We start from the raw sequence: 21,166 nt of genomic DNA on the forward strand, positions 1-21,166 counted from the left end.
TGTATCCACTCACAGAGCTTTTGAGCCACTACCTCTCACAGCAACTTCATTAGCGTAGGCTGGTTCCAGCTTCTAATGTGCAAGCATTTTATTTTGGCAGTCTCATACACCAACCTGTTTCTTTTCATAATTCTGAGTTTGTTCAAGGATGCTAACGGCAGTTTCAGCTCCTTAACAATGCAGACTTTAATATTATTAAATGGAGTTCAGTTCACTATCAAGAAACTGATAACAGTCCTAAGTAAAACTACCATTCCTGAGTTGTTGCTCTATCCCAGGCACTGGTGCATGGAGCGACATCATTTTATCTTTGCAACAACTTCTGGAAACAAGCACCGCTTTCTCCATTTTATGGAGGAGTACTATATTTCAGTTCCGATCTGCTTAGCTTAGCACTTTCACAGAAAATATTAGGGAGCTGGAGAGGGTCTCTAAAAGGCCTCTTAATCCTGATTCTCCAGGACAGATGGAGGTCATCCTTGCCAGGTGAGTGACCACCCCTAGGAAAGGCCTCAGAGAAAGGCGGCGTCTTGCCCACTTACATTTAGTCACCCGGCTGGTGACAACATCCACCAATCTCGCCTTCAGAAAGTTCCTACTCGAGTCTAAACCGGGGTTTGCCACTGCTGTGGCTTCCAGATTCTCTGATGGGAGAGCTTGCTCTCTTGGAGTCGGCTGGTTAGTTCTCTGCAGTAATAACTCTCCACACACCTGAAGGCAGGGGCTCAGCTGCTTCTCACTTCCCTTTCTCTCCATGAAATAATTTTCAAACACTTGTCTTCCTGGCTCAGGTTGTATTTCCCAACACTCTTTGCGGCTGCACTGCAGTCTCTCCTCGCGGCTCTCCCATGAATGGAGAACAAACCAGCTCGCCAGGTGGACACCGATGACCAGAAGGACACTGTGCGGGGTCCAGTGGGTGTGCTTTTTTTTTCTAAGGAACCTCTGCCGTAGCGGCTCCACTCACAGGGAGTTTTGGACATCGCTGTGATACCGGGTGGCTTATCTAGAAATGCTACACAGCGAATTTCCTGGTGTTCCAGAGCTCAGGACTCTGTCACTGCTGAGGATGAGGGTTCAATCCCTGGTCAGGGAAGTAAGATCCCACAGGCTGCTGGGCGCTCAGGAATGAAAACTAAATAAAGTGTCAATAGAAATATCACACGGTAAGATTTTTAAACTTCAACCTAAGAGGCTGTAACAGGAATGACTCTTCCTTCATAAAGGGAGGATATTTATACGATCAGTAACATTATAAACTCAGTCCGTGGGGTCCCATCACACAGCAGAGACCAGCACGCTGGCCACCGCGGTGACATTCTTGAATGTCTATTGGCCATCCAACTTGGTATCTATACACCAGAGCCAACTCAGGGAGTCTTGGAGAATAGAGGCCTGGATCCAAGCCCTGACTCCGCCACGAGGCAGCTGTGTGAACCTGGGCGTACGGGCCCGCTTCTGCAGACTCGGGCTTCCCCAGTTGCTCAGCGGGGAAAGAGCCCGCCCGCAATGCAGGAGACCCCGGTTCAAACCCTGGGTCAGGAAGATCCGCTGGAGAAGTGATAGGCTACCCACTCCAGTATTCTTGGGCTTTCCCAGTGGCTCAGCGGGTAAAGAGCCCACACAATGCAGGAGACCCCAGTTCAAATCCCAGGTCGGGAAGATCCGCTGGAGAAGCGATAAGCTACCCACTCCAGTATTCCTGGGCTTCCCCAGTTGCTCAGCAGGTAAAGAGCCCGCCCGCAATTCAGGAGACCCCGGTTCAAATCCTGGGTCGGGAAGACCCGCTGGAGAAGCGATAGGCTATCCACTCCAGTATTCTTGGGCTCCCCCCATTGCTCAGCCGGTAAAGAATCTGCCTGCAACGTGGGAGACCTGGGTTCGATTCCTGGGTTGCAAAGATCCCCTGGAGAAGGGAAAGGCTACCCACTCCAGTGTCTGGCCCGGAGAATTCCATGGACTGTATAGTCAATGGGGTTGCAAAGAGTCGGACACAACTGAGCGACTTTCACTCACTCACTCTGCAGACTCAGTGTTCTCATCTACACAGTGGGAATAACAGTGGTTCCCATCTCACACACACTGCTTTTGTGAACTAAACAGGAAGGTGCGTATCAAGGGCTTGGCATGCTCCTGGCACATAGTAACAAACACTTCGCGCAGCTCCATGCTTTCCTGTAAGTGCCCCTGAACAAGGGCAGGAAGAAAGACAGGGAAGACTTCTGAGGCAGGTGGTCCTTCTTACCGCAAACGATCGCCGGACGGCAGGCACCTGATTGAAGGCGATCACCACCGGGATGATGTCCAGGGCGCTGAACTCCAGGCCAGCAGTGGTGATGGTCTGGGGGTCCACGGACGGGCCGCCACTGAAGAAGGTGGCGATTCTCCTGGAGTGGGACCCCGGGAGCATCCTCTTGAAGACGTGCCTGGAGACAAACCTCATGGCCTTGCCGATGTCCCTGCTGGCCGTGGAGCGCTCGTAAGGGAGGGCCTCAATCTCTCGGAGGAGTTGGTCCTTCCTGTAGGTGTCGGAGAAGCGGATGAGGAGCCTAGCGTGGGAGTCATAGGCCAGCACGGCCACGCGCGCGCCTGCGGGGCAGTGGTCCTCCCGGACCCGCAGGCCGCTCAGCAGGGAGGACAGCATCGCCTTCATCCGCACAAACTCCGGCTCTGTGACGCTCCGGGACTGGTCCAGCGCGAACACCAGCTCCATGGGGTACACGGGGCACTGAGGCGCTCCTAAAAGGCCAGAACAGGCGCCTTACCATGAGACCACTCACTTAAAATGGAAAAAAAATATGATGCGTACATAGAAGGCTAAGTAATTTTAAATGTTAAACATTAAAATATGGAAACAACTAAATCATTAAATGTTAATAACTCAAGTAGTAAAACACATACTTAAATATTTAAATCTTGAATAATTAAGATTATATTCTAAAAACTGACTTTGCTCTCTTAAATAAAGCAAAAGATGAACTCATTTATGAGACAGAAACTGACTCACCGACATAGAAAGCAAACCTATGCCTACCAAAGGGGAAAGGGGTTGGGGATAAATTAGGAGTTTGGGATTAGCAGATACACAATATTATATATACAGTAGATAAACAACAAGGTCCTACTGTATAGTACAGGGAACTATATTCAATATCCTGTAATCGACCACAATGGGAAAGAATCTGAAAAAGAATATATATATACATACACATGTATGTATGTCTATAACTGAATCACCTTTACGCACAGCAGACACTCATACAACATTGTAATCAAATATACTTTGGCCGCCTGATGCGCCTGACTCATTGGAAAAGGCCCTGGTGCTGGGAAAGATTGAGGGCGGGAGGAGAAGGGGACGACAGAGGATGAGATGGTTGGATGGCATCCCCAACTCAATGAGCATGAGTTTGGGTAAACTCTGGGAGCTGGTGATGAACAAGGAGGCCTGGCATGCTGCAGTCCATGGGGTTGCAGAGTCGGATATGACTGAGTGACTGAACTGAACTGAACTGAAACTTTAATTAAAAACAAATAAAGTATAAGAAGAAATCTATAATTTGAGTTTTAATGAAATTTGTACATTCATTACTAAAACACCTAAATAATAAAGAGCTCACAGATATGCCATTTTACCTATGGAGACTGGCTCAATGGTATAATGTGTTTGTCACTGGAACTTTGTTAAATAAACAAAAACATATATATTTTTTTTTTTTTACTTAATGAGGAAATTTAAGAGAGGTTAAAAAAGGATGAATGTTGAAAGTTCTGTTGATAATTTCAGATTGGGACTCACCCTCTCTGTGCCTCAGTTTGCTCATCTATAAAATGACAGTCCTCCCAGCGCCCACTGTCTAGGCGATTAAGTGAATCAGCACAGCTAAAGACAGTACTTAGGATTATAGTGCCTGGCACACACCAGGCGCTCAATTAATGCCTGCCATTACTATTACTGTTACTGACTTAGCCATTGTGAGAGAGAAGAGCTATATTACTTAAAAGAAAGAGGAGAGTGTTAACTGATGAATTTTTATTTATGTTAGAAAAACAAACTTAACCAATAAGTATGCCTTCTTACTTAGAGAAACTTTAAGGCTGTTACATTCGAATGTATCAAGATTTATTCGCTGATTGTAATTCAGTCATTCTAATCCCAATATCCTGCACTTATCACAGTCAGAGATTTATATCTAATTATCTGAAGAACGTTCGCCTCTCCCACCACTTCATGAAGTCTGGAGACAGAGACGGTCTCTCTTGATCTGCCAGATTACTAGTCCCTGCCATCTATCTGGGGTCTCATAAACGTTGAATGAAAAAGCAAATGAGGGACAGTTCTTTGCAACAGGGACAGGAAGAACAGAACTTTCAGGATGGATGAGATGCCTGGTGCTGAGAAGCATGTTGGTAAAGAGGACAGTTGGGGGATGTCCTTCCCTTGGAGGGGGGCAAGTCAGAGGCTAGCAAGTCAGCTCTTCCCAGGAGAGCTCAGGACTCTGACCCACAGGGGCTGGCCAAGCAGGCCCAGGAGGGGGTCACCTTCTCAGCTGGTCCACCTGGACCTCATCACCTTGGTGGTGGTTTAGTCTCTAAGTCGTGTCCGACTCTGTGACCCCATGGGCTGTAGCCTGCCAGCTCCACTGTCCATGGGATTTTCCAGGCAAGAATACTGGAGGGGGTTGCCATTTCCTTCTCCAGGGGATCTTCCCAACCCAGGGATTGAACCCAGGTCTCCTGCATTGCAGGCAGATTCTTTACCAACTGAGCTACAAGGGAAGCCCCATCACCTTAGGCTATCATCTCCTTCTGGTCCTAGATGCTAGGACCTTCATAGGCAAAAGGACTAGTAAGAATAAATGTTCAACCCCCGAATTGTGTGTATCAACGGAGAAGGGCAGAATCTACTAGCTTCTGAGTCTAATTTAGTGGGCTGAGCAGAAACTTAAAAATTTCAGAAATTTCAAAAAATCAAGGTCACGTCAATTTTACAATAAAAACCGAGTAAAATTGTGACCAAACACGACAAAGTTTCCACTCGTATTTTGTTTGGGGGGCTGTCTCACATGGGAGTATCAGCAGCAATAACAACATTGCGGCCTCAGCTCCATAAAGGGGAAAAAAGATACGAGCACACTGGCTGATGATAACAAAAATTTCAAGTTCTTCAAGAAAAATCCCTCAAGGCTCACCAGCGTGCTGCCGGGACCCCAAGGATCCTGAGGAACGCTGGGCTGGACTGTGGAGGCCCTGGGGAGGACCCATTCAGACGTGAGGCCCCACATGGAGGACCGATGTGCTGATGGTTACTGCACAGCCCAGAGCAAGTGACAGTGAGGACGGAGGGAGGCGAACCCAGTCCCCGCCAGGGGACCACCGCCCAGCAACGGAGGCCTGTCCAGGCCACTGCCAAGCTGGCCTAGAAGAGCCCCACACGGCCCCTCCCTCTAATGCGAGTCCTCTGGCTTTTACACACCCCCTCCCTACAAGGTTTCTCTGGTGGCTCAGTTGGTCAAGAATCTGCCTGCAACGCAGGAGACCCTGGTTCAATTCCTGGGTCTGGAAGATCCCCTGGAGAGGGAATAGGCTACCCACTCCAGTGTTCTTGGGCTTCCCTTGTGGCTCAGCTGGTACAGAATCTGCCTGCAGTGTGGGAGATCTGGGTTCGATCCCTGGATTGGGAAGATCCCCTGGAGAAGGAAAGGCTACCCACTCCAGTATTTTGGTCTGGAGAATTCCATGGACTGTATAGGCCATGGGGTGGTAGAGAGTCAGACACAACTGAGTGACTTTCACTTTCCCTACAATGCACTCTCCCACGGCGGCCAAAATAAACTTTAAAAAGTTGTTCATCAGTTCACGTTTACACCTTCAATACTTTTAATGCCCTCCCATTCCATTTTGAATAAAACCTGGCCTCCTAAATGTAACCTACAAAGCCCAGTGGGGTCCCTGCTTCCTTCTCCACTTCCTCACATGCCATGTCCCCCTTGTCATCTTATCTCAGTGGCCGTGGGCTTCCACCAGGAACCAGAAAACACATGGGTCTCTCTTGAGTTGTGGCCTTTGCGCTAGCAGGATTCCCTGCCTGGATCTTGCAAAGCCAGCTTCTTTTTCATTCTTCATCCAAACTTCAGTATCATTGCCTCATTGACGAACCCGCCCTTCAAAGGCATTTCTCCCCTCCTCTAATGTTATTCTGTGACAGAATATTCCATTCTTTATCTCTTTCATAGTAACTAAAGGATTCTGTAATTCTTTTGCTTGTTCACTTATCTGGATCCTCCACAAGAATGGAAGCTTCCAAAGACAGGAATTATGCCCCTCTTAGTCAGCACTGTCTGGGACAGAGACTGCAACCTAATGGGCTTCCAATAAATATTTGTTGAATGAGTGAACAAGCAACCAGAGGGCACAGACTGAAGCATTTATATAAAAAGGATAAAGATATAAAGGTATGGAGGGCCGTCGCCCTCTGGGTTATAACAGAAACATCATGTATCCAGTTTTTATAATATTCCTGAAAACTGGCCCAGAAAGATATTAAGCCAATTTGGTAATTAACATCAGCCATGATCTCCATAGGCTTTAGCACTATCTGAGCTACACATGTAGCTTACTTGCTATCTTATCATCCCAACTTTATTCCGTGCACTTTTGCCCTTTGCCCTTAATCGTTAAAAACTAGACTACAGACATAAATAGAGAAAAGGGAGGGAGGGAAAAATATTATTAGAAAAAGTCTATTGGTAAGGTAAACGGGGCTGTAGTCATTAAAATGTTAATAATTAAAAGATCAAACACTTCGTTGACAAAGAGTTGTGAGACTCAGCTTAAACGTGAGTGATTTATTGGAGGCGGGGCTACGGCTGTACTACCAAGAGGGCTTAGATAAGCTTTTTATAATTTGGCAGGCAACACAATGTTCTAACTCATCTTTCCAGATGTGTGACATTTTGGAGCTTGATTATAATATGCTATAAATAAAATTACTCACCCTGTCTGCCAGCTGGGGAAGAAGAACAAAAGAAGTTGGGTTATTATTTGGTAGGAGAACAGCGTTCTGTATTGTGTAAGAAATCATGGCAACTGAGACTCTACTTTATGAGCTTTTTGTAGACGACTTAACAAATCAAGGCCACAAATAGTGTTTGAAGATATGCAGACAGATCAAGCATCTTGGTCAAAGCACAGGTCCTTCCACAAAGAAACAGGGCTGGAGGCTCTGGAGAGCCATAAGTCAGCAGCAGGCAGCCAGCTGTCAGACGAAAAGGTTCTCTGCCTGGGAGGGGACAGCACATTGCAGAGAGAGGCACCGAATTTGGAAAGTTAAAAGGTCTTAACCCCTTTTCACTCTAAATTTCCCCATGTAGGTATCTGTAGCTATTGATTACATATAGGTACACATATGTATATGTAAACACCCTCGATAGATTTACTCATAAGTAAATGAAGCTTTCTCTAGGGATTTGTGTTGAAAACAGAATTTCTGGGACATAGAATATCATACATCTTCAACTTCAATAGGTGTTGCCAAATTACTCTCTGATGTGGGTTTCCCTGGCGGGTCAGTTGGTAAAGAATCCGCCTGCAAGGCAGGAGACCCAGGTTCGATCCCTGGGTCGGGAAGATCCCTTGAGAAGGGAATGGCTACCCACTCCAATGTTCTTGCCTGGAGAATCCCATGGACAGAGGAGCCTGGGGGGCTACAGTCCGTGGGGGTCAAAAAAGAGTCGGGTGGGACTGAGTGACTAACACACGCAAATGAAGCTTAAACTTTGGGGCCACACTGTCCAATAAGAAAGCCGCTAGTCTCACCTGACTATCGACATTTGATTAATTTAAATTAAATGAGATAATTAGTTAGCTTTTCACTTGCACTAACCATCCATCAAGGCTCAAATTCCCCTGTGGCTAGTGGCTGCATGTTTGACAGTGCAGTGGACACTTCCCATCATTGCAGAAAGTTCTGGGCAGTGCTGTTGCCAACCTCTCATCCAAGGGGCCCCCGGCAAGGCCTTGAGAAGGGCCCAGCCATGTGTTCACACAACCACATACTTTTATAACAGGCAGAAGTCATTGGCTGTCATTTCCCTTCTTGTTCTAAATGATACTTCTGAAGCAGTTTTGTACCTCGTTTTGGATTCATAATTCTGTATTAAATCGCTCACATTTTGAAAGCTCAGATCTCATCACACTTGGGTCTACCCTTGAGTCAATATAGGTCACATGGCTCCAACGTCAGAAAGCCCACTCTGTTAATCCAGCCTCAAAGCAAGCAATCTTCATGAGCCAATGCATAGATGTGATGCCCAGAATGGATGGTTCCATTCCACTACAAGGCAGAGTTAAGATCAGCACTGCATTCAAAGCTTTGGAAAGTCTGTCTTTGAGACCCATACTCTCTCCAGAAATGGGATCTTAATTTGTCTGTTTTCTCCCCCCAGGTACCTTGAGGGAACTGTGACATTTTTTTCAGTCCTAATGTTTATCTAGGAAGTCATTTGTAGGTGAACATTAAGCAACCAAGTCTCATCTTGTCCATGGCATTCCTTTGATGCTGCTAACACGTGTTCTGATAGAAGAGGCTGCTCTAAGGGTCTCAAAGCAAATTCAAAAGCGCCTTTGCCAAATCAAAACCCATTTCTCGCTGCTAAAACTTTGAAAGTAAAGAAAATACAGGCAGACTGGGTAATTTTAGAAGCAAATGAGTCTAATTCAAGGTAGTCAAGCACGCCTTCTCAGGGAATGATAAACAAACATCAGAGTTCCCACCTGCCAGGATACCTCCTTGCCACGGCTGGCTCTTTCACAGCAGCTGAGTTTGATCCTTAGCTGTTGTCAGGGGTTAATAATTTTATAAAGTTTAATGTGACTCCTCACTGGTTGATTTCACCATCAGGAGAGGTCTGAGCTCATATCTTCATTTTTCCCTGATCAAAAGCACTAGCTATACCCTTCCTTAGTGTTGGGACGCGTTTCAGTAGGCATGCTGGCCGCCGGAGAGGGAGTTAATAGACATCAGTCTATGCCGCCTCCAAATACACACAGTGACATTGATAATTTTAAGAAACTGTCTGGTAACCAGTCTCAATTTTGAGTGCAGAATTTGCCGCTTTTCTTCTACGAATGCTGACACCCCAGGTGATCATCTTAATCGTGGTACTTACGACTATGGTCCCGCACGTACTGGATGAGCTCACATGTCTGCAGTTCAAAAAATAAAACAGAATGGATTAACCAACAGACTCCAGGTCCTGCAAGTTGAGAAATAAGTAAATGTCACGGGACGCTCAGGCTCTGTTGGAGTCAGCAGATACGTACAGAGAATGAAGCCAATCCCTTGGCCCCTTTCACACCCTGGGGAAACAGAAAGAGTGTGGTTTCAGGGTTTTGGAAGCACATTGCAGGAGCCAGAAAATGCATCAACATTACTCTAAGAAAAAGATAGCTTCTTAACCTTTTTATTTCTCACTAAGAGGGAGGAAAAAACTCCCCATAGGATACTCATCACCAGATTAATGATAACATTCTAAGGGGAGGAAACTGTACGAAGTGAACGTCCAGGGGCCACTGTCCTCTGCTGTATCTCTGGACGATAAGGGTCGTCCAGAAGATGAAGATGGAGCTGGCAATGAGGCACTGGCCCCAGAGTTTGGAGCAGATCCTGGGGCTAGAACTAGGTAAGGCTGAGCCATCTCCTGTGCCGGTGCCTTAACGCAAAGGCATCAAGTTCCCCAAACGTTTTGCCTTGGCCACTGGGCAGCCGCTGAGCAGATCATCGGCTGGATGACAGACAGACTAGACAGGCCAAATGCCTGGAAAGGTGATCCTCACTGTCTCCCCAAAATGAATATATATATATGTGTATATATATATATGTATATGGCCATATATATGTATATGATCATATATATACACATATATATGTACATATCTGTCTATCTGGGCAGGGGATAAAAAGAACAAAGTGGAATTATTTTGTATTTCATCTGTTCAGTCTCAAGTTGGAACAGGAAGAGTCTGGCTGAGCTCAAAGAGACAGGGAAAATGTGACTGCGCCCCACCCAAACTCAAGAAAATAAGTTCCATGTGAATGCGCTGTTGGTAACTTATTCACTATTTGTTAATTTCCTCTCCCTTTCTTTCATTCACTGTCACTGACTGTGAGAAAAAAGGCAAGGATTGGTCAGATATATAAAATTCACTGATCATTGAGAAACCTCATTCTAGATGAAATAAGAAATCTCTTTTTGCTTCCTTCCTCGGTTTCCCCCACCACCCGAGAAATGGCAACTGCTATTTAATTAGCATTTTTTTCTCTCGTCTCCCTGAGGACATTGAAGGTGGAAACGTGGTGGAAATCATTGCCAAGCTGCAAACACAGAAAGCATACACATTTGGACAATGAAGACTTCAGGCACTGACTTATTATCTGGAAAAGGAGTTGATGTGATTGACGGGTTTTTTATTTACCTTGCGTCCAGGAGGTCCCAGCTCCCCAGGGGATCCTGGTTCTCCGGGAAGCCCAGCAGATACCTTAAAGCAGAATTTATTTACCTTAAAATTATACATATATGTTTGTGTGCTATGTGGAGGTTTAACATTTCAAAAGCAATACACTTTGACTTTAGAAAACAGATTCCCAAAAAGTACACAGAAGGAAAAACATCCTCAGAAACCTTTTCTCCCCCAGATAATACTCGCTGACATTTTGTTGTTTCTTATTCTAGTCTTTTCCTTATTTATCCTTTTGGTGTTAATCTATATATATCTTTATATATATATATATATTTAGATTAAAATCATGGTCTTTATTTTTAATTCTGAAGAGTATTTTTAAAAAGCAATTTTAGGTTCAGAAAACAAATTAAGAAGTTACAGACATTTCCTCTATATATCCTGATCCTTCACACTCCTAGATGCCCCCATTACTAGCATCTCCCACCGGAGTGGTACATTTGTTACAACTGATGAACCTACATTGACATCATAATCGCCCAAAGTTCACAGTTTACATTAGAGTTCATATCTGGTATTTTCCATCCCATCTTAATATATTTATATACTTTTCTATTGCTGCCTTTTATACTAAACATGTATTTCTGGACGTTTTCATATAACTAAACATTCTTTCACAAAAATCGCCCTTCACGGCTGCCATGCTGCTGCTGCTGCTAAGTCGCTTCAGTCGTGTCTGACTGTGCGACCCCGTGGACGGCAGCCCACCAGGCTCCTCTGTCCCTGGGATTCTCCAGGCAAGAACATTGGAGTGGCTTGCCATTGCCTTCTCCATCACGGCTGCCATAGTATTCTATTTAATGACTATACTATGATTTATTTAATCAGTCCCTTACTGTTGGCATTTAAGTTTGCTGTTGTTGCAATAAGCATGCCACTATAAAGTCATATATGCAATTCTGATTATTTCCTTAAGAAAGAGTGCTAGAACTAGACTTGCTGGGTCAAGGGAGAAACTTTTATCTAAATGAATTTTTATCTCAATTTTTCTGAATTTAGTAGGTGACTAAACTAACAAACACGTGAAAACAACAGCAACCAAAAAAACTCAGAAAAGCAAAAATTTAAATATAAAAACCCTTGAAAGAACCACCAGATAGCATAGAACACCTGGCTGGAAATATTTGTAGTAAAATGGGGAATAGCAGCAGCAAATAAAAACAACAGTTGTTGACTACTTACTTTCTGTGTGTGCATTCAACAGTATAATTTATCATAAAGAAAGCTAGAATTTAGTTTAAAAATTAGGACAGTATTTCTTTGTTCATTCATAATGTCATGAGATGTACAAGCTTTATGAGAGTGAAAAACAAGGTTGTTTAAAATCAACTTAATCTGTAAAAGCATTGCCTATGAAATAGCAAATAATCACTAAATGGCCTTTGTGTCTTCCAATGATCTGCACAGCATGCTGGGTTGAGTGAAAAAGCAAAACGAAATGCAACCTTACTAGTTTATTTGGAAGATATAGATTAATCTCCAGGGGAAAAAAAGGTATATTGGACACAAGCATTTACTTTTGTTCCCTCCAGTGTTTTACCAAAATAATACTAAACAAACTTTTTTTTTTAAGACAAAAAATAACAAACACGGGGAGAATGAGAAATGAGACAATAGCCTTCAAACTGAGAAGCATTAAATGACTTAGAGCTGAAAAAGCTGAAGCCTAGGCTAGCAGCAGGGAAAGCTAAGGGGCTGAGTGTTCTATGATGCGTTCTCAGAAAGTACCTCTAGAAGTGGGGGTGAAGGAGAGAGGGCAAATAAGGCAGCTTGGTCGGGGAATCTCTGAGCTTCCTCCCGGTTCTCAATAGTTGAATCGAATGTCCCTTCTTTCTCTTTAATGACAAAGGTAAAACTGAGATGGCCACACACCAGGAAACCCAGGCAGAATTGAAGGTTGGTGGTACGGTCCAGAAAACAAGGCAATCAAGTGAAGCTGTGGAATAGATGTGAGACCCCAAGAAAGCTGGGGCTCCCAGAAAGCTGGCAGCCAGACCTTCACCCTTAGGTGGAAGATTGAAAGAATCTTTTCAGGGGAATCTGACTAGACAGAGAAGAAAGACCCCAAGACGCTAATCTCAGATGTTTGCTAAGTAGCAACTCAGTCAGATCACTCTTCAGGGAAACTTGTAGTTGACGAGCCCCATTCATTTCCTTGGGGCTTCCAGGTAGATTTTGCATCCTCAGCTCTTCAATAGAGAGACACATGAGCCACAGAGAGTAGGGCAGGAAAAAACACTGCCGGGAACAGGCTATGTTGGGCAAAGGAGACTTCAAAAGTACTAATTCATATCCTCAGAGAGATGGGATGTTTCAACCATGAAACAAAAATAGGGTAGTTTAAAAAAGAATATTCAGGCAACAACAACAACAAAAAATAAACTGTGAGAGAAGCGTTGTAAGATAAAGTCAAAGAAATCTCCCAGAAAATAGAGCAACAAGACAGCTTTTAGAGAAATAGGAGCTACATGGCAGATAAGTTGCCAGTTTTTCATACTAAGCCTTGTGAAATTAGTTGACTCTCTAAACCAGTGGTCCTTAACTGGGGGGAAGTCTGTGTCCCTCAGCTCTGACTCCTGTGGGGACATTTAACAATGTCTGGAGATATTTTTGGCTGCCATGATTGAGAGGGGATGGGGGTGGGTAATGCTGACTCTCGAGGGTCGAGGCCAGGGGCCCTGCTAAACATCCTGCAATGCAAGGAACAACCCCCACAACGATTATCCAGCCGAAAATGTCGGTGGTGCTGTGACTAAGGAACCCTGCCTTGAAGGGTGTGCACGTGTGAAGTTGATAAAAAGTATAAATACAAACATACCTTTATCCTCCAAACAAGGCAGGTTAAAAGTTATGGCAGATTCAAAAAAGCAAATGCTTCAGTTGGGGTGAAAAAAGGTAAAGATTTAGAAAACTTAAACTAGGAATGTAATCATTCCAAGAGAACTAAAGAGATACTCAGAGCTTTATTACCAAAACCCTCCAACGAAAACTTGGAAGTTTTTCCGTGTCTAAACTTTAAACTCAAAAATACAAGCTGTACAAAAAAGGCAGCTTGGCAGGTGAAATAAACAAGTTGAAGATAGTGATAAATTGTCTAACGTGGGGAAAAAAATGAAGTAACCAAAGGCCAAGAGAAAAAGATTATATATTCCTCATCAGCTTTTTTTTTTTTTTTTTTTTAGTGATGAATATGTCACTGGGCAGTAAGAGAACCCAAGAAACTGCTGGCCGTATTTGCGTACCTCCAGTGTTCAAGGGGAAACTACCTCATTAACACGTCGAGGGAAAAGATGCAGATGTATTTCAATGCAGATGACATCTAGATTAACTTGAAGGTCTTTTCCAATTATCCTTCTTTTATCAGTCTTTTTTTTTTGTTTCTTTTGAGAGCAAAAATGTTAAGGGACAGTCAACCAAAAACATACATAAGGAAAAGAATTCCAGCCAGGAAACAGGCCTCTTGGGAAAAGCAGGATGGAGGGAAAGAAGTTTCTTTACTTCCTACCCCTAAAGCCCTCATGAATAGTCTCTTCGCATACAGGTTTTGCTGTACTTTGTAGGAGAAAACAGATCAGGGTCAAACTATGGTGACAAAACTGAAAAGCTGCCACAAGTAACAGCTTTTTTTTTTCATCAGACTTTGTGTTTTTCTTATCCAGAAATTGACATGGTATCAAGATCTATTTACCTGATCGGAGTTGTTCTGATGAAAAGAGATAAAGTCTCAGGAGATGACTGTCATAAGATTGTGTCTTTTATAAAGCGACCATCTCACTTTTGCAACGTATGGTAAATAGAGTCAGCAAAGGCAAAAGCCACTGTTAGCCCACGAGAACCCGAGGCAAGCTCGAGTTGCAGATGCTTCTGAGGGCACAGGAGATGGGTGGTTATTCTGAGTGGTCCAAACCTATAGGTACCGTCTTACATGATAAATGAAAACTTTCTCAGAGAGCTCAAGAGGCACTTTCCTGAGCTAAACTGGGAGAGGATCACCTCCTTAAAGTAGTTAGACAAGATCTTAACAAGGGAGACAAGACGCCAGTGGGCAGTATGTTACATGAGGTCTGCTGAGGGGCTAGGGTTAAATGGATCATATTTGGTGGTGCAAACACTGTTTTGGACCACAAGGATTCCTTAAGAAAAAAAAATGCACAACTTATTTCCAGTTTTAAGAATGGTACCTTATCGGTCAGATCAGGTGAACCTGGTCACTGAGAGCCAATAGTTCATTGCCTTATTGCCGGCAAAGAAGGAGCCAAATATCCATTTTCCTGCCCCAAGTTTGCCTGAACAAAACTACACGTTTTACAAGCTTTTGGGACCAAGTGACAACTCAAACGACTCCAAGAGGCTGAGAAAGGACTTCCCATGGTAGTTGAGGTTGTAAGGCTTTTACGACCAACGAAACTCACCGTCTTGCCTCTAGCGCCCTTGGGTCCAGTTTGTCCTGGGCCACCAGGGTCTCCGACCTCACCCTAAATAAGTTCAGAAAAATAAAACAAAATGCCTAGTAAAACCAAAGAGGTATATCTCAGTGTGTTTTTATACTGTTCCAATATGAAGACATTTTTTACATATATTTTTATCTTTCATGGCCTTTTGTGACGTGTCTTTGCCCTGATAACCCCATTTTCTGATTCTCAGCACACCCCCCTGGAGCCTCACTGTTTTATTTCTCTGTCTCTCCAGATGGAACACAGCCTCCTTGGAGATACAGACTGTGCTTTTTACTTTGTCTCCTGATCCTATCACAGGAGCTGGCATTTACTGAGCTCAGTCAGTGTTTCCAGTCGGAGTGGAAGCCTTAATGAAGTGGACGGCATGGCTAAGCTTATTACCTGAAGGTGACTTAAAAACACGTTAGGAGAACGGAGGCAAGTGAGATCAGGTAATTTTGGTTTTTCTCACATTTTACTTCCCTTTGGGCAAAGAAGAAAATACATATGGTAGAGGGGGAGGAGGACATGTGAGGAGAAAAATATGGATGTTTTCTTCCTTGTGAATTAAAAAGCGAGAAATAAAAGATTATTTTTAAAAGCCTGCTTCTTTCTTTTCCCCTTGCTCTGAAAAGGTTTCTTTTTATTCATTTATAATTAATTTTTCTTCTGTTGTCCTATAACACATTTCACAAACCCAGGAGCATCTCTGATCTCTAGTTAGCATGAAGTACACAGTACCTTAGGTCCGATTTCTCCAGGGAATCCTTCTTGCCCCTAAAATTGAGAAAATTAATACATGCACATATCACTGGCGTAGGTTTATATTGACTTTAATTTTGCCTGCTGCCTTATTTATTTTAAATGCCTCTGAACCAATAAAGGGCCAAAATAAACGGTACTGCATGGTCTGAGACACTGACTCCAGTCTCTAAATTAAACTATTGACCGGTCTCACCAAAGCATCCTGACATCCTAAGATCAATGGGTAAAATGCACACCTTCGCTCTCCTTCAAATGTAGACATTCAGCAGGAGAGCTGGTGATCTGACCGTGTGTTTCTGAAACAGTCTTCTTAAACTGGATTTCAGCTTTGAGGGAAAAATTGGGGACGCCTGCAGACTAAATTTGATCATTTGTTTTCTGGTACTCTGTTTGCCTTACTTTGGCCACAGGCTACAGTTGAAATGTAGGATAATCCTAACTTGATGAAAAAAATATTTTATTTAAGATAATGTTTGTTTTCTGATCATTAGATGTAATATCTCCTCAAATATATTTAAAATAATAAAAAGACAGAAAGAAGAAAATTCACCCAAATTTCACTTCCCAGAACCATTACTATAAATATTTTGCCATATTTTATTTACTCTTTTTAAAATGCATTTTAGTGCAGTTAGGATACATGTTTTTTTTTATTACCTTTTGATTTTTACTTGACATTATCACCTAAGTTCTATCTTATTATGTATAAAAACATTCACATTCATTTTAAAGAGTGGCTAATATTTCAGTGGCTTTGCTAGTGGCTCAGATGGTAAAGAATCTGCGTGCAATGCAGGAGACTCAGGTTCGATCTCTGGATCAGGAAGATCCCCTAGAGAAGGGAATGGCTACTCACTCCAGTATTCTTGCCTGGAGAATTCCATGGACAGAGGAGCCTGGAGGGTCACAGTTCATGGGGTTGCAGCTGAGCTTAGTCACAACTGAGCAACCAGCACTTTCACTATTCCAGGGCTGATGCTGCTGCTGCTGCTGCTGCTGCTGCTGCTGAGTCACTTCAGTCGCGTCCGACTCTGTGCGACCCCAGAGACGGCAGCCCCCCAGGCTCCCCCACCCCTGGGATTCTCCAGGCAAGATTAGCTACTTAATAGTTCCACCTTTACCAAATACTAAGGCTACTTTCAATAAAAATTTCACTGGAAATCCTTCATTCATTAGGGTTTTTTAAAAAGAAATTTTTAGCTTTGGGGGGTTTGTTTATCCTTCTAGATAGCCTCTTACATCCTTCTCATTGGGATTTCACTTGAAATTACATGGATCCTTATAATATTTTAGACTTTTCAACAAGTATTTGGTATGTCTCCAATTACTGAAACTTTATATCCCAGTAATTTTTGTAATAGGTCTTGAATATTTTTGTAGAAAGGATATTTTAAACTATATTATGTTTTTATGGATGTTACTATGATTTCTAAGTGGTTATTGTTGGTATATAGCAATCACTGCTTTTGGTAAAGTTATCTGTCTTACTTCCAGCACTCAAGTATTCAGTGACAATGTTAAGTTATAATTCTGATATAAAGTTATGAGCTTTAATTTTAAAATTACTGCTTGGCCCATTGCATTTGGAAAGGCCCTGTAGAACTCCTTACTAATGGTTAGAGTAAACATATTCAGAGGACATATTTTGGAATATGTCTATAGTCTCCCTCAGGCTCTAGATTAGATGAAGTGTTCAGGCTGGAACCAGTCAGCCCCTGAATGCGCATCTCTGCAAAGAACTGAAAATTAATTTCGAGTTTCAATTGTTGCATGCCCCTTAAACTATCAGATTTTTCCTACCATATTCTCCATAAGATATCATCAAATAAATTGATCAAAATCTGTCTCCAAAGATCTAAGACTACCTTATTCACTCCTTTTTTTCTCTTAAATGTGGCCAAAAAAAGCAACAACAAAATTGAAAGTGACCACTTTCAGTCAACGTGTCTTACCTTTGCTCCTTTACTTCCAACACTCCCGTAACCTGGGTTGCCATCATCACCCTGTAAGAAGAAGCAAATATTTACAAACATCCCCAGCTGCAGATGGAGACAAGCTTCTTCACAAGAGAACTAGACAGCCAGTTTTTTGTTTTGCTTAGGAAAAATTAAGCAGCAGGATTCTCCCTCGGGGACAGACCACTGACACAGCAGCACTAAACGGAACTCTCAATAGCAAATGCAGAAAGGCACAGTCACTTAGTCTCACTGGTCTCATCAAAAGGGAAAAATAATAATTACACCTGCTCATCGTGTCCTGAGAATGAAATGAGAAAATTTCAGGTGTATAATAATCTTAATGAAAGAAGGTAGGAGTGTCATCTCTCCTGGATAACATTTGTATTTATATAGAGATATACCTTATATCTGAAGAATTTCAGTTTGCTGGATAAAAGAAAGATCTCCTAAGTGTCTGGGTATTGGCTGCTGCTGGATCCTTGCACAGGCCTTAGTGAGAAGCTCCTAGCATGGGTGGAAGGGCGGACTGGGTTTCCCATGAAGGGGTTTGGATGAGACGAAAGAATGGAAGCAGATTGGAGAATGTCAACCACAGGCTTTGTCCCTTTTGTCACTTGGCTTTAAGAGCACCCTTGCCCAGGATGCTTGGTACCTGGGAAGTTGTCACTTCAGAAAAGCTGGCCAAGACAAAGATGAAATCTCAATTTCTAGAAAGTTCTACAGCTATATTGGGCTGTTATCGTCATCACATTCCTTAGAGAACCTCTCTAAAGACTTTAGAGAACCACTCTAAAGACTTTAGAGACTAATAGTGAGAGAAAGTGAAGGGCCCTTCTTCTCACATCAAGAGATACCTATTGAGCTAAAAAGAGTTCAAGAGCCAGATCAAAAGTAAGAATAAAATGCAAACCGGCAAGCCCCGAGGACCCCGAAGGCCAATGGCTCCCTTTATCCCCAGATCGCCAGGTTCTCCCTGTCAAACAGAAAAATGACATGTGTCTTTATTAGGTTGCTTTTGTAAAGGACATTAGAAATGATGGAACTAAGACAAGAATTTTCAATTGCATCCATGACCATGGGTTTGTGGCTGGGACTGAGTTTGTAAGCAATTCAAGAGGCGCTGCTGGTGGTGAGTTAAGTCTCTTCCATTGATAAATGAAGCCCTGGCAAGTGTGAGATATTGTTTGGTGCAAGTTGCCATCTTAGCATCTTGGGGCCATGAGCCACACCCTTGGAAATGTCTTACCATGAGTCAAACAGGAGGCTTTGGATGGTTTTAAAAATTAACAAAGCTGTTCTCTGTGAGGAGCCATACAAATGGTCTGGATGCTGCAGAAACAACTGACTTATTAATCGAGTTTTAATCAAGATAACCAAGATAGCACGACATGACTGGCAAGAGTTTCTGACTTCTGACTAGTAGCACGTCTACTGTGGGTTATGAATCAGTCTCAGCCTCACACTGAGGAAATACAGCTACTTGGGAAAGTTAACATAGGTTTACAAAAGAAGCTTAACTCCTTTCTGTTAAAAAAAAAAAAAGCTTTTAAAATTTCAATTTTAAATTTACAGAAATGTTGTGAAGGCAGTATAAAGAGTTCCTATACATACCACATCTAGCCTCCCCTATTGTTAACTTCACATTAGTTACATTCAAGGGAATATTTATCACAACAAACCCATGGCTATTAAATCATTCTTATTAACTAAAAGGAAAGGAAATTTCATTGCACAGTCATGTCTGACTCTGCCATTCCATGGACTGTAGCCCGCCAGGCTCCTCTGTCCATGGGATTCTCCAGTCAAGAAGTCTGGAGTGGGTTGCCATTCCCTTCTCCAGGGGATCTTCCTGACCCAGGGACTGAACCTGGGTCTCCTGCCTTGCAGGCAGATTCTTTACCAACTGAGCTACTAGGGAAGCCCCAAGTCCATACTTTATTCATATTCCCTTAGTTTTTACCACCAAATCTCCTTTTCCAGTTCCAGGATCCCATGTCTCTGCAGGTTCCTCTAGATGGGGACGGTTTATCTGATTTTCTGGTTTCTGATGATCTTGACAGTTTTGAGGAGTACTGATCACATATTTTGCAGAATGTCCCTCAATTGGAGTTTGATGTTTTTGTCATGATTATGCTATGTTTTATGAGTTTGGGGGGAAAAGACCCATAGTGAGAGAAAGTGAAGGGTCCTTCTTCTCATATCAACAGTCTATCCTATCAACATGGCTAACACTATTGACGTTGGCCATCTGGCTGAGGAAAGCTTGGCTAAGTTTCTCCACTGTCTCGTTATTGTCCTTTCCTTTTCCAAGAGAGTGGAAGTGTGCGCAGCCCACACTGAAGGAGTGGTTAACTCATTGTTAAGATTAGAAAGACCACACAGTACATGTGAGGGGTCCAAATGGCCAAATGTCCACCAACACTGATCCCTGGAGGGGTGCAGAGACCTGGGCTCCATGGAAGGGTGGCAGAAGACCTCCTGCCTTGCAGACTTTCTTCCAGGGCAGTGGCCCCCAAAGTGCACTCTGGCAGCCACCTGCCTCCCATATACCTAGTGTCCACATGCCAAAGGAAATTCCTGGGTTCCACTGGTGTCGGTCTCTGGTGGTGGAGCCCAGGGATATGCCTTTATAAATAAGCTTCTCTGCTGATTCTCACTCACACTGAAGTGAGGCCATCTGCTTGAAGATAGGGAGATAAAGGAAGCCATAAGGCTTGTTCAAGATCACTTTGTTACTGGCTACAGCCAGACACCGAGCCTGGGATAAACTGCCGGGTTGGTTGCTCCCCTGGGAACCTGAGCTTAATGGGATAAGACAGGAGTAAGTGTCTGGGGCTCATCTCAGACTTGGAGAACTCAATCCATCTTGAGGTTCCCAAAGGGTTTGGGTTGGCACTGAGGGCAACTGCCTCCCAAATTCTTGCCCCTCCCTTTCAGAAATCTCTCTTACTAACAGTGATATCCTTTGGCACAACTACCCTGCTGCTATCTACCTCCTTGCACATCCCTACACTCCTACCTACATCCACTCTAGGCCCCTCCGTCTCTGTCCACCTCTGTCTTGGTCTCTTCTGTCGCACCCTAGGAGTGCCTTCATTTCGCACGCAAACCTTCTCTATACGCCCATGATGTCTGCGCACATGCATCCTCACTGTAGGACAAACTGAGTTCTTCCAGAGACACCACGTCCCCTGCAACCCTCACCAGGGTGAGAACGCACCATTGTATCTGTCCCAAACTTTCCTTTCCAGACCGTAACTGCTATGCCACGTCGCTAGCAATCCCTTTTGGAGCTGATCATCGCTGTCACCGATGGATCTCATTTCATCCTGCGAGCGGCTGTCTTTGGGACCCTCAGCTGCTGGCTCCGTCATGTCTGCCTTACTGAGGTCTCCATCCCATACACACTGTTTAGCCCTGTGCAGCTGGCCAACTGCTGCATTTTGGAACCTATTCTTGGGTGCATCTTGGCCGCCAGAAGTGGTG

At 43.6% G+C, this 21,166-nt stretch overlaps 1 protein-coding gene across 2 annotated transcripts in view; it reads right to left on the reverse strand.

Annotated features, from left to right (window-relative positions):
• Nucleotides 1-21,166, reverse strand: part of COL6A6 (collagen type VI alpha 6 chain) — a 124,415-nt gene that overhangs the window by 24,377 nt on the left and 78,872 nt on the right. Inside the window, exons 25-33 of one of the 2 annotated variants that reach the window (XM_069568290.1) lie at nucleotides 18,591-18,653; nucleotides 17,675-17,725; nucleotides 15,699-15,734; nucleotides 14,934-14,996; nucleotides 10,477-10,539; nucleotides 9,325-9,360; nucleotides 9,171-9,207; nucleotides 6,998-7,009; nucleotides 2,246-2,739 (exon numbers count right to left, since the gene is read on the reverse strand). In XM_069568290.1, the coding sequence (XP_069424391.1) occupies nucleotides 2,246-2,739; nucleotides 6,998-7,009; nucleotides 9,171-9,207; nucleotides 9,325-9,360; nucleotides 10,477-10,539; nucleotides 14,934-14,996; nucleotides 15,699-15,734; nucleotides 17,675-17,725; nucleotides 18,591-18,653 (855 nt within the window). The remainder of the gene's footprint in view (nucleotides 1-2,245; nucleotides 2,740-6,997; nucleotides 7,010-9,170; nucleotides 9,208-9,324; nucleotides 9,361-10,476; nucleotides 10,540-14,933; nucleotides 14,997-15,698; nucleotides 15,735-17,674; nucleotides 17,726-18,590; nucleotides 18,654-21,166) is intronic. The other variant, XM_069568296.1, reaches the window with a different exon arrangement.

This window comes from Ovis canadensis, chromosome 1, assembly GCF_042477335.2.
Source record: "Ovis canadensis isolate MfBH-ARS-UI-01 breed Bighorn chromosome 1, ARS-UI_OviCan_v2, whole genome shotgun sequence".
Taxonomy (NCBI): domain Eukaryota; kingdom Metazoa; phylum Chordata; class Mammalia; order Artiodactyla; family Bovidae; genus Ovis; species Ovis canadensis.